Source organism: Cebus imitator, unplaced genomic scaffold, assembly GCF_001604975.1.
Source record: "Cebus imitator isolate Cc_AM_T3 unplaced genomic scaffold, Cebus_imitator-1.0 Scaffold754, whole genome shotgun sequence".
Classification (NCBI taxonomy): domain Eukaryota; kingdom Metazoa; phylum Chordata; class Mammalia; order Primates; family Cebidae; genus Cebus; species Cebus imitator.
In genome coordinates this window covers 193,216-204,758 of record NW_016108069.1, presented here as the reverse complement: position 1 = coordinate 204,758, position 11,543 = coordinate 193,216, and the positions used below count along the sequence as shown (strand labels likewise).

At 57.7% G+C, this 11,543-nt stretch overlaps 1 protein-coding gene across 2 annotated transcripts in view; it reads right to left on the bottom strand.

Annotated features, from left to right (window-relative positions):
- FLT4 (fms related receptor tyrosine kinase 4) overlaps positions 1-11,118 on the bottom strand; it is a 41,395-nt gene extending 30,277 nt beyond the window's left edge. For both annotated transcript variants that reach the window (XM_017519503.1, XM_037735217.1), the window contains exon 1: positions 10,995-11,118. In XM_017519503.1, coding sequence (XP_017374992.1) covers positions 10,995-11,052 — 58 coding nt within the window. In that variant the 5' untranslated portion in view covers positions 11,053-11,118. The remainder of the gene's footprint in view (positions 1-10,994) is intronic.
- Between the last annotated feature and the right edge of the window lie 425 nt (positions 11,119-11,543).

Genomic DNA, 11,543 nt, shown 5'->3' with positions numbered 1-11,543 from the left:
GGAAGAAGTGTGGATGGATAAATGGATGGATGGATGGGTAGGTGGGTGGACGGGTGGAAGGGTGAGTGTGTGAATGGATGGATGGATGAGTAGATAAATGGATGGATGGACAGGTAGATGTGTGGATGGATAGATGGGTAGATGGATGAGTGAGTGGAAAGATGGATCAACAGATGGAAGGATGCATGGATGGGTAGATGAATAGAAGGGCAGATGGATGGATGGGCAGATAGAAGGATGGGTGAATGGCTGAATAGAAGGATGGATGGATGGTGGAAAGGTGGGTGCATGGGTGAAGGGTGGATGGGTTGATGGTTAGATGGTTGGATCGATGGATAGATGGATAGAAAGAAGAATAGATGGATGGATGGCTAAACAGACCTCTGAGACCTCAAAGACTCTTGTCAGACCCAGTTGTTCCTTTGGAAAACATGCTTCCCGTTTTATAGAATGGGCTCCCCTGGGCAGATTCAGGACTGCAGGCTGCCACTTCCAGAGGCTCCTTGACTGCCCAGCCCCCACCTGCAGCCCTGAAGAGGGTGCATCCTTCCTGCCTGACTGTTGTCTGTCTCTGCTGTCCTTCCCTTCCCGCAGCAGGAAGCGCTGTCATCCTGGCCTCTGCCGCGCTCCCCCTGCCTTCCTGTTCCTGGCCCGGGAACTGGCTTCTTCCTTCCCTGAGGCCCCGCAAAGCCCTGGCCCCCAAGCCTGCAGCAGCACGGTTGGGGCAGGCACCGGGCCAAGGTCAGCAAGGCCAGAGTGCACACCTCCTCTTCTCTGTGCTGTCAGCAGCCCCAGGATACCCTCCGGCCTTGGACCATGGGGCCCTGGCGTCAGTCACAGGCGTGGCAGACGTGGGAGCAGCACAGGAGGGCACTGCACCTCCCCTGGGCAGTGCTGGCACCCCTCTGTGAGGGCCAGGCGGGATAAGGGAATCTCTCGTGGGTTAGGTGCTAGCAATGAGCCAGGCAGCAGAGAGCCGGCGGCTGCAACTGCCTCATGTGATCCTCACAACAGCCTGGGAGAGAGGGCTCGACAGCCAGGTCAGTGAGTGAGAAAACTGAGGCTCCAGGCCTCACAGCAGCAGGTGGCCATGCGGGAGCCCAGTCAGGTTGAGTCCAGGACGGTCCCTGCCCCAGGCCCAGGGTCCCCTCCAAAGGCCGGGGGCAGAGGCTCAGGCCAGACTCCAGCCCAGCTTTCCTCCTAGCCCCTAGCCTGAAGCCTCAGAGACTCCTGCAGGCAAGAGGGCCCACGTAGGAGGCACATGGCTACCTGGGCCCTGCACCCCAGTGGCCTCCAGGACACCCCTCCTCGGGGCCTGGCCTCCATCTGGCTCCATGCCCTAGTTGGCTGCAGGCAAAGCCCTTTAAGCCAATGATGCATTTTTGTTTTTTTTTTCCAAAAGCTTCTTTCCTGAGAAACGGAGGGAAACCCCAGCCCAGCCCAGTGAAAACTGCTGGGAGAGCCAGCCTTGCTTTCCTCCCATGATATGTGAGTGGGTCCCTCCCTCGGCTCCACACCTGCATGTCCTGTGTCCCTTGCTTTGTATAGAATCCATGTTTTCGCATCAAATCCTCTCTGGGCCCACCAGGATGGGAGTGAGGTGGGCCGGCTGTGTCACATCCTGATGAGACAGGGTCCCGGCCCTCTCTGCAGGGCAGTGTGGGTGAGAGTTGGCCTTAGCTGGTATCTGGGAGCTGCCCTCAGACTGATGTCTGAATCCACAGGGCAGAGGCGAGGGGGCCGGCATGAGAGAGTGAGGGTAAAACTAGCTGCTTCCTTGTAGCCCTGCCCCATGCTCGTCCTGCCATCTCTCTTAACCACCACCCTGAGCGCCAGCCTCCTGGACTCCTGCTCTCCAGCAGCCTCCTCCCTGCCCGGCTGGACTGAGCCCCTGTCCTCCCTCTCCCTCTGTGCCTGGCAAAGTGCTGCCCCAGCTCTCGGGCCTGTGTGGCTTGCCCTGCGGCCCGCAGCTGAGCCTGTCATCCCCACTCTGGCCCTGACCTACAGTACGTGGAGGGTCTGTTCATCAAGCAGATCCTGAGCGGGGTGTCATCAGCTCATGGCTCTGACCTCAGGCCCAGCATGGCCGGTACAAGGATGGCACTGGGATTATCCATGAGCTTGGGGTCCCCTCCGTGTTGGCAGAGAGCATGGCTCTGCTGTGGCCACCCCGGGCCCAGCTCCTTTTCTCCCTCTCCCTGGGGTGCTTGGGAAGACGGGGGCTGTGTGGCAGGCCTACCAGCTGGACACACACTCTCTGGGCAGCTGAGCCCAGGAGGACAAAGGCAGCCAGGAGCCAGGCTACAGACTGGAGGGAGCTGGCGGGGAGCAAAGGGGCTGCTGCTGGGCTTCGGCTAGGCAGAGGGGATCACCTGCACCCTCTCTCTTCACTCCTGGGGCCAGGCCTCTGCAGAGACCTGAGGGGAGGTGGCAGGAGTGTTCTGCCTGATGGCCCCCCCTTAACCTGGCCTGCAGCCCCTGTATCTCCAGAGATTAAGCGGCTGTCGGTCCTCACTGCACATCCTGCAGGCCTGAGAAAGCTGAGCCTGCACGTCCTGCTGGGCACCCCACACTGCTGCTCTCTGCTGTGTGGTCTTGGGCAAATCACTTCCGCTCTCTCCAAGCCCCAGTTTTCCCACTTGTGAGATGTGGATTGGTCCTAGGATCACTAAGAACTACAAACCACAGGCCAGGCGCGGTGGCTCACACCTGTAATCCCAGCACTTTGGGAAGACAAGTTGGGTGGATCACAAGGTCAAGAGATTGAGACCATCCTGGCCAACATGGTGAAACCAAGTCTCTACTAAAAAATACAAAAATTAGCTGAGCATGGTGGCATGCACCTGTAGTCCCAGCTACTCGGGAGGTTGAGGAAGGAGAATTGCTTGAACCCGGGAGGCGGAGGTTGCAGTGAGCCAAGATCGAGCCACTGCACTCCAGCCTGGCACCTGCTGACAGAGCAAAACTCTGTCTCAAAAAAAAAAAAGAACTACAGACCACAAACAACATGGTTGAGGATAAACTGTCGAGCCGGGCGCGATGGCTCATGCCTGTAATTCCAGCACTTTGGGAGGCTGAGGCAATGGATCACAAGGTCAGGAGTTCGAGACCAGCCTGAAACCCCGTGTCTACTAAAAATACAAAAATTAGCTGGGCATGGTGGCAGGTACCTGTAGTCCTAGCTACTCAGGAAGCTGAGGCAGGAGAATTGCTTGAACCCGGGAGGTGGGGGTTGCAGTGAGCCAAGATCACGCCACTGCACTCCAGCCTAGGTGACAAGAGTGAGACCCTGTCTCAAAAATAAATAAATAAATAAACTGTCGGCCGGGTGTGGTGGCTCACACCTGTAATCCCAGCACTTTGGGAGGCCGAGGTGGAGGATCACCTGAGGTCAGGAGTTCAAGACCAGCCTGGCTGACATGGTGAAACCCCATGTCTACTAAAATCAGACAAATTTTTGTAAAAATTTGTAAAAATACAAAAAATTAGCCAGGGCTGGTGGCAGGCACCTATAATCCCACCTACTTGGGAGACTGAGGCAGGAGAATCACTTGAACCTGGGGCGGGCGGAGATTTCAGTAAGCAGAGATCATGCCGTTGCACTCCAGCCTGGGTGACAAGAGTGAAATTCCGTCTCAGAAATAAAAACAAACAAGAAGACTAAATGGTCTGGCTCATGCACATGGAGCCCTCTGCTGTCACCTGCCTCCTGAATGCTTGGTTTGCTACAGCTGCCGTCTCACTGTGACCCTGTGTTATTGTCACAGCACAGGGGGCAAGCCTCAGTGGTGGGAGGGGATGCATATGAGCTGAAAGGGGCATTGTAGACTGAGTAGGAGCTTGCTGGCCCAGGAGGAGGGCACACAGGCCAGAGCCAGTGTCTTTGGGCCCTCAGATAGATGGGACGGATGGAGCATGGTGTGGGCGATGAGGCCGTGGAAGCAGGCTCAGGTCTCCACCTGCCTTGGGCCCCGTTCCTGCTCCCTGGATGTACTCTCTCTCGATGGTGGCACGCCAGGAGCTTCAACCCCACTCTGTGCTCCCACCCTTCCTGACAGCTCTTCTGGGCTCCAGTCCTGGGGGACCCCAGCCCTCAAGCCCAGCCCACATCCAACACTGGGGAGGATGACTGGAACCACGGAGCTCACAAACGTACACCTGCCAGAGAAGCAAGAACCACAAAGAATGAGAATTCCCAGCACTGGCAAGGATGTGAAGGAGGCACCCGCACAGTAATGATAGACAGCGTCCAGACACCGATGGCGAATTCTCCTTTCTTAGTACCTCCTGCTACAACAGGAACAGCAAGTGTGCACTTAGCACTGTCTGTGAGAGCACAGCCGTACACACATGTGCATTCCACACGCCTTCACACCCCTGCGGTAGGTTCCCTATTGCCACTGTACAGATAGAAAGCTAGCACACAGAGGTTAATGTGCTCCAAGATACATGACCATTAAGAGATTGTCTTGGGAAGACAGGATTATGGGAACCTACTATTTTTTCTACAGATGTCTGTATAATTTGCATTTCTGCATTTTATAAAATGTAATCATCTTTCTTCCATCAGCCCTGGAAACACTGCTCTCCTTCCTCCTAGGTTGGTTTTCCAAGTGATGCTCACCCCACCAGACACTCCTGACCCTACTCATCACCCACAGCCAATTGGTCACTAAGTGGCCTCCATTCTCAGAGATGAAATGAGCTTTGCAGACTGAGTAGGAGCTTGCTGGTCTAGGAGGAGGTTACGAAGGGTGGGGTGGCTGGGAGTACCAGGCCCCTGCCCCCACCTCTCCTCACCATCCTGACCAAGTATTCTGCATCCTTGACGTGGACACCTTCTGGCTGCAGAGCCCCTCCTGGGCATTCCAGGGCTGCTGTCCCTCCACCCCCACTCCTCCCCACCCCACTGCTGGCCAGCCTCAACAGCTCTCCCCTGGATCACAATACCAGTGTCTCCCCACTGGCCCAGTCCTTGCTCAAAGGTCAGACGATCTTTCTAGAACACAAGTCCCTCTCCTGCTTAAAACCATCTCCTACCTGTTTGCTGCTTCTGGGCAGAATCTGGAGCCTCCTTGGCCTCTCTGCCACTCACCCGGTGTGGCTCCAGACCTCCATGTGCCGATGATCTGGAACACTCCCTCCCCACCTCTGACATTTGAGCTGCTGTGCGGCTTCCCCAGCATCTCATGCCGAGGCTTCCCACCCGGGACTCCTGCACTTTTCCAGAGCTTCATGGAGCAGCTGCTCATTATTGCTTTTTTTTTTTTTTTGAGACAGTCTCGCTCTGTTGCTCTGTGTAGTGGCACGATCTCGGCTCACTACAATCTCCGCCTCCTGTGTTTGAGCAATTCTCCTGCCTCAGCCTCCCAAGTAGCTGGGACTACAGTCACCTGTTGCCACACCTGGCTAATTTTTTGTATTTTTAGTAAAGCCAAGGTTTCACTATGTTGGTCAGGCTGGTCCTGACCTAACCTCATGGCCTCAGCCTCCCAAAGTGCTGAGATTACAGGCATGAGCCACCGTGCCGGGCCTCATTATCACTTTTGACAGTTCTTTAGTTCGAGACAAGGGGTTCTGTTTGTCCTTTCATAGTGGCATTCACAGCATTGGACTTGGCCGGCAATCTACCTGTGACTGGCTTTGAGGATCCAAGGTACAAAAAGACACCACAGAATATGTGGGCAGGGCCGGGTGTGGTGGCTCACACCCCCTAATCCCAGCACTTTGAGAGGCCGAGGTGGGCGGATCACGAAGTCAAGAGACCAAGACCATCCTGGCCGACATAGTGAAACACCATCTCTACTAAAAATACAAAAATTAGCTGAGTGTGGTGGCGTGAGCCTGTAGTCCCAGCTACTTGGGAGGCTGAGGCAAGAGAATCGCTTGAACCCGGGAGGCGGAGGTTGCAGTGAGCTGAGATGACCACTGCACTCCAGCCTGGTTGCCTGGTGACAGAGCAAGACTCTTGTCTCAAAAAAAAAAAAAAAAAAAAGAATGTGTGGGCAGGTGTGGGGGTGAGGGGAAGAGAGGCACAGGGTACCAGGAGGGTGAAGAGGCTGTGCATGGAGGGAAATGCCGGGCGAGCAGTGGACCCTGGGGGAGCTGTCTGGGACATGCTGCTTTGGAAAGGTCTCTAGCATAGCAAAGTAAAAACGGTGCCAAGATACCCAGAAATGGAAGATTTCACCTGGCCAGTCCTCTAGGGCATTCCCTGGGGAATGTGGACAATGGCCTGTGTGCCTGTCCTTCTTTCCCACTTGGCCTCCATGCTGTTTGAAACCAGATACCAGACACCTATTACCTTCCTGAAATGAGCCATCTATCATCTAGAGAGCCGTTTCACCCTTCTGGCCTTAATTTCCTAATCTCCAAAACAAGCACAATAAAGTCTGTGTCATAAAGTTAAAACCTGTACATGTCCTGCTGTGAAGCAATTTAAGAAACCATTTTACACTGAGGCGTGGCTCACTGCCGGACACTCCACATCTGTGCATGTGCATGCACGTGCCAGTGCACACTTGCTACTTAACACAAATCAACCTCTATTCGGTGGAATTTAGGGTAGCTTTGAAGCTAGTGTGTTGAGTGGGTGATGATAAGGGCTTCTCCTAAATCCACCTGAAAGTCTGAATTTTGTCCTCCAGCAGGAAGGGCCTGTACCACTAGCCCAAGAAGCTCATGCTTATCTTGTGGGTGGGTGGGTGGGGGGTACTGAAGGCTCAGATCTGTATTTTATAGCAGTACCTTTGGGGCAGAATGGAGACAAATTTCTGGAAGATGCTGGAAGCAGGGAGTGGTGATGAGGTTGAGAGGGGTTGGATCTGCTGGGAGCATGAGCTGCTTGAGTACCCCGAGGGGGTGGAGGCCGGGATGAGGGGGCCTGAGCAGATGCTAAGCTCCTAGCACAGGGCCGCTGTAGGGCAGCCAGCTGTGCCAGGCAGTCTTCCTGGCCTCTGTGGGGTCAGGACTCTGCTTGCTGGCCGGCAGGACGAGCGGTGTTATCAGACAGCCCAGCTGGCGCAGAGGTGGCCCCCCAGTGCTGCTAAATTGGGGCCACCAGCTCCTGCCGCAGGAAGAGGGAAATGCAGGCAGGATGTCCTCTTCTGTGGCCGACAAGTCCTTTCCCATGAACCCCTGCTGACCTTGCCGGCCACGTGGCAGGGCTCCCCTACTCACCACCTGGATCTGCCCAGGCCTGGCCGAGGGCGAGGGTGGAGCGGGCCTCAGACAGGCCCGGGGGTATGCCTGCTGTTTGCCCCGTCCAGCCCGGCCATGGCTGGCGCCCTGCACCTCCTCCGGCAATGAATGCCCGCACCTTCCTGCTCCCAGACTTGTCTCCTCAGTGTAACCGGAAAACCCAGATTCCAGAGGAAGCCAGTGTCTGAAAAGGAATCCCTGGCTCCAGCTGGACACATGGACTGAATCTGGCTCTGAGTCCAGGGGGTGTGATAGGCTCTCCAGATCCCTCTCCCTGCCCACCCCAACTCTGAGGGGCATCTCAGAGGGACGTGGGACACAGGCTAGGCCTTGGTGGAGAAAAAACTGCCCTGTGGAGGAAAATACCCAAACTACAGCAGGAGGATGTAAGCCAGACACAGAGAAGAACCTCCCTTTCGCAGCTGATTTCACTTAATTTCCCTGGGTTCCCCAATTCCCCTCTGCCCCATCACACTCAAGTGCTCCCAACTTTCCTCCTTCCTTATCTGGCTGGTTGTATCAGCCGGGGTCTCCCAGGAAATTCCATTTGACACCTCCACCCTGAGTCCCTGCTCCTCTCCCAGGGTCTCCCTCTGATAAACTATTCTTGAAGTCAGAGACCTGGGACTTCCCCCATCCCCACCATCCCCAGCTTCAACCTGCCTCCACCCCAATTTATCCCCTGGGTTTATCTACTTGCAGTTCCCCGGCTCCTGTCTCCCGGGACACCAGCCTCCTTGCTGCTGGCGCTGCCCCGTCTCCAGCCTCGTCTCCCGCTACCTGTCATCCACTCTTCCCAGACACTACCCTCACCGGACCACTCATTCATCCACATTCACCATCTGGACTTTCCTGTCTCGCAGCCTCTGCAGGGTTCTTCACCCTGCTTGGAATTCCCTGTCCTGGAGTTCTGCAGACCTCTCCAAGAAACTTTTAGCTGGAAGCAACACTGCCTTCCTGTGCAGTTTACAGCCACCAGCTGTGCCTCACCAGGGCCCCTGAGCACTTTCATCCCTGGGCGATTGACATCTGATGCCATATCTGTGTCCCCGCAAGGCACAGGAAACCCCTGTGGGATGGGGCCAAGTCCAAATCCTCCCTGGGCCACCTGAGCAGGTATGATACTGCAGTCTTGCATAGACCTGCAGGCTCCTTTCCTAGGTAGGGGTGCCACTGCTGGGGGTCACGGTGGAGAATTTGCCAGACAGACCACATGTCACACCTCATACCCTGTCTGGGCCCAGCCATGTGGGCCCTATGCTCTGGGAGGGCACAGGACCCCTTCAGCCACACTGGCTCCGTACCGCAGACCTGGTGGATGAGGAAACAGCACCTGCATTTGAGTCCCCAGAGCCCTGAGATGAAGAAGAAGGTCCCCAGGTCCACATAAGGTGGGTCTGGCGCCCACATCCTGCCTGCACTGACTTGCATCCCTGGGCCACACACCTGTCCATATCTGGGTGAGTGACTCAGCCCATAGAAAGGGCAAAGGTCCTGAGACCGGGCCACTCCACATTCCCAGCAGTTCCTGCTCCTGCATGTCCCTGAGCCGGTGGCAAGGGTGCCAATGGCCTCTCTCTAGACTAAGCCCCAAGAGACATCGGCGACCTAACCTTTCTACCCAGGGAAAGCTGTGGAACTGGAGCAGGAAAGTGGGTCTTGGAGTCCAGCCCAAGCACACAAAACCCTGGTCCTTGCCAGCTTATGCCATGGCAGTTTCCCCAAGCTGAGGTGCAGGGAGCAGAAAGGAGGGGACCCAGGTCACACAGAAAGGATTTTAGGGGAAGAGGCAGGACAAGAGTCTGGTTCTATGACCAACAGCACACTTTTAAGGGGTCAGCTTCAGGGTGCTCAGGCTTGAGGCCTGCTCCTACCCCTGGCTGCCCTGACGCCTGACTGCAGCTAAGGGATTATGCTCCCGTCGTGAAATCCCCCAACAGGATGGGAGGTCCCGGGGTCTTCAGCCTAGCAGGAGGTAGGGCAAAGTGCACAGCTCAGGGAGGGATGACCTCAGTCTCCACTGCCATCTCCCCACCAGCCAAACCCAGGTCCAACCCCAGACACTCCACTACATGGGCCCCCCAGCTAACATCCTCTCTCCACCTCTTCATAACTGGGTGGGAAAGTCACTGCACTTACCGGAGGGAATGGCCTCATCTCCCTTCACCCCAAAACCATGTGGGAGCGCCAGGACACTGGCCTCGCCTGGTTCTCCTTATACCTGCAGAACGTTCCCTGGATCCCTGGAAGACCCTGGCCCTCTGGCCCCCTCCCACAGGGTCCCCTCCTGGGTCTCTCCTCTGCTTCCTCTCCAGCTACTCATCCCAGCCTCAGACATTGCGCCCAGGGGCCTGTCCCATGTTTCCTCCAGGTTAAGTGTCTCTCATTCTACAGCCCTGTCAGCCACTCAACAAACACATATTGAGCCCTTGTGAGAGCCTGGTCCTGGGCTGGGTACAGGAAGGCCAAGGGCAATGCCCTGATCGGACCTGTCAGACTCAGAGGCCCAGGCTGTTCTCCTCCCTCCTCCCCTGGTTGAGCCAGACCTGCCCCCTCCCCTGTCCTCTGCTCTTCAGCCAGTGAACGTACAGGTGGTAGACAGAAGGCAGGCTTTGTCAGGTTTACTTTGGGCCCCCTGGGGACCTTGGGGGAGTGACACATGTCCTTGGTCTAAGCTTCTCCATGTGTCAAATGGGTCTGACAATAAGCATGTAAATGGGTCTGAAAACTGTAAGCATGTAAAGCCACTGTTTAATTCCTATGCGGTGCAGAGATGTTGAGGTCCCCATCGCTGGCCTCAGGGCTCCCAGCACTTCCCGCTCAGACACCGGGAAACCCTGACCCCGCCCTTCCACCTTTAGATTTGCAGGGACACCAGCTCCGTGTGGACTCGCAGCTCATCCTCTCGGCTTCCTTCCTGACATCTCTATCCAGCTCCTCTCCTCCACCTCATCCCCCCAGTCCCTCTCCCCAGCCCTTCCGCCCTTGCCTTAGGTCTGGGTCTCTCCGCCAGCCAGAGCGGCTGGAACACAACACAACCCGAACCCTGCCTCTCCAGTGCAGGGGACCCTCCCGTGGGGGCCTCTGCTCCCCAGCTGGCCTTCAAGGCACCCGTCCCCTCAAATCCGGAGAGCCCCGGCCTTCCGCCCCTTCTGCGGCGCTGATAGCCCTCGACTCGCCTCCTCAAGATTCGCCTTCAGTTGCAGGGTGCACCTGCACCCGTCTGCCTCGGGCGCGCGGTAGCCCCCAGCCCCTGCCCCCGAAATCCCCGGCCCAGGGAAGGTGGAGGCCCATCTTGAGCGCCCTCTGGGGGACCGACCGCGAGCGCGGACGCCGGGCGTCGGGAAGTGCGCACCCAAGTCTGGGGCCGGGCCGGGATGGCCGGGAACTCCGGTGCGCGTGGGTCGGGACCAAGCGGCGCGCCGCGGAAACTCCGCGGGGAAGCGAGTAAGGGCACGAAGGATCCAGGCCCAGGGCGCAGCCCGACGGGTCCCGGCTGCGATGACGCCGAGCCACTTACAGAGAAGCGGATTCGGGGGCTGGGAAGGCTATCCCTGCGCCGAGGCGCGGCCCGGCCGCCCTGGCCTGACCCGGCTGCAGTCCCCGCCCGCCTTTTCCTCATCCCGAGGTCCTGGGCCCCGAGCGTCGTGCTCCCTCCGGCGTCCGTGCTCCCGGGCCACCGTGTCTCCTGCCCGTCCCCCGGTCGGTGCGGTCGCAGCGCCCGCCCCAGGCGCGCGGTACCCGCTCTGCAGCCAGCCCCGCTCTCGGGCCGGCGGCCAGCTCTCCGCGCTTACCGTCCAGGAGTCCGAGGCAGAGCCACAGTCGCAGGCACGGCGCGGCGCCCCGCTGCATCTCCGGCCGCTGAGCGCAGGTCCGACCTGAGCGGCCGCGGTTGGGGCTGAGAGTGTCCGCGCGGGCGCGGGCGCGGGCGGGCCCGGGACGGGGCGGGGCGGGGTTCCGGGGAGGCGGGACAGGGATTCAGGCCGCCCCCTGCGCCCCTCAGTCCCTCCCAGCCCTCCGCGGGGCGTCCGGCCCACCCGAGCCGTGTGCGCACGACACTGCGGCGGCCGGGCCCCCTTCAGGCAGCTCCCGGCGGGGGGACGCGGGGAATGCAAACGGCCTAGGTGTGCGCTCCAGAGGGAATGGAGCCTGGTGGGCAAGAGGGGGACAAAATGCGGCACGCGCTCTTTTCAGTCCTTTCCATCAATAAAAACTAGTTTAGAGTAAGCAAAAAGCAATACATGTAAAAATAGCAGCATGTTAAATCTTTGAAAACATTGGCACCAGCCTGTGCAACATAGGGAGACCCAGTCTCAAAAATAAATAAGCAAATAATTAAAAAA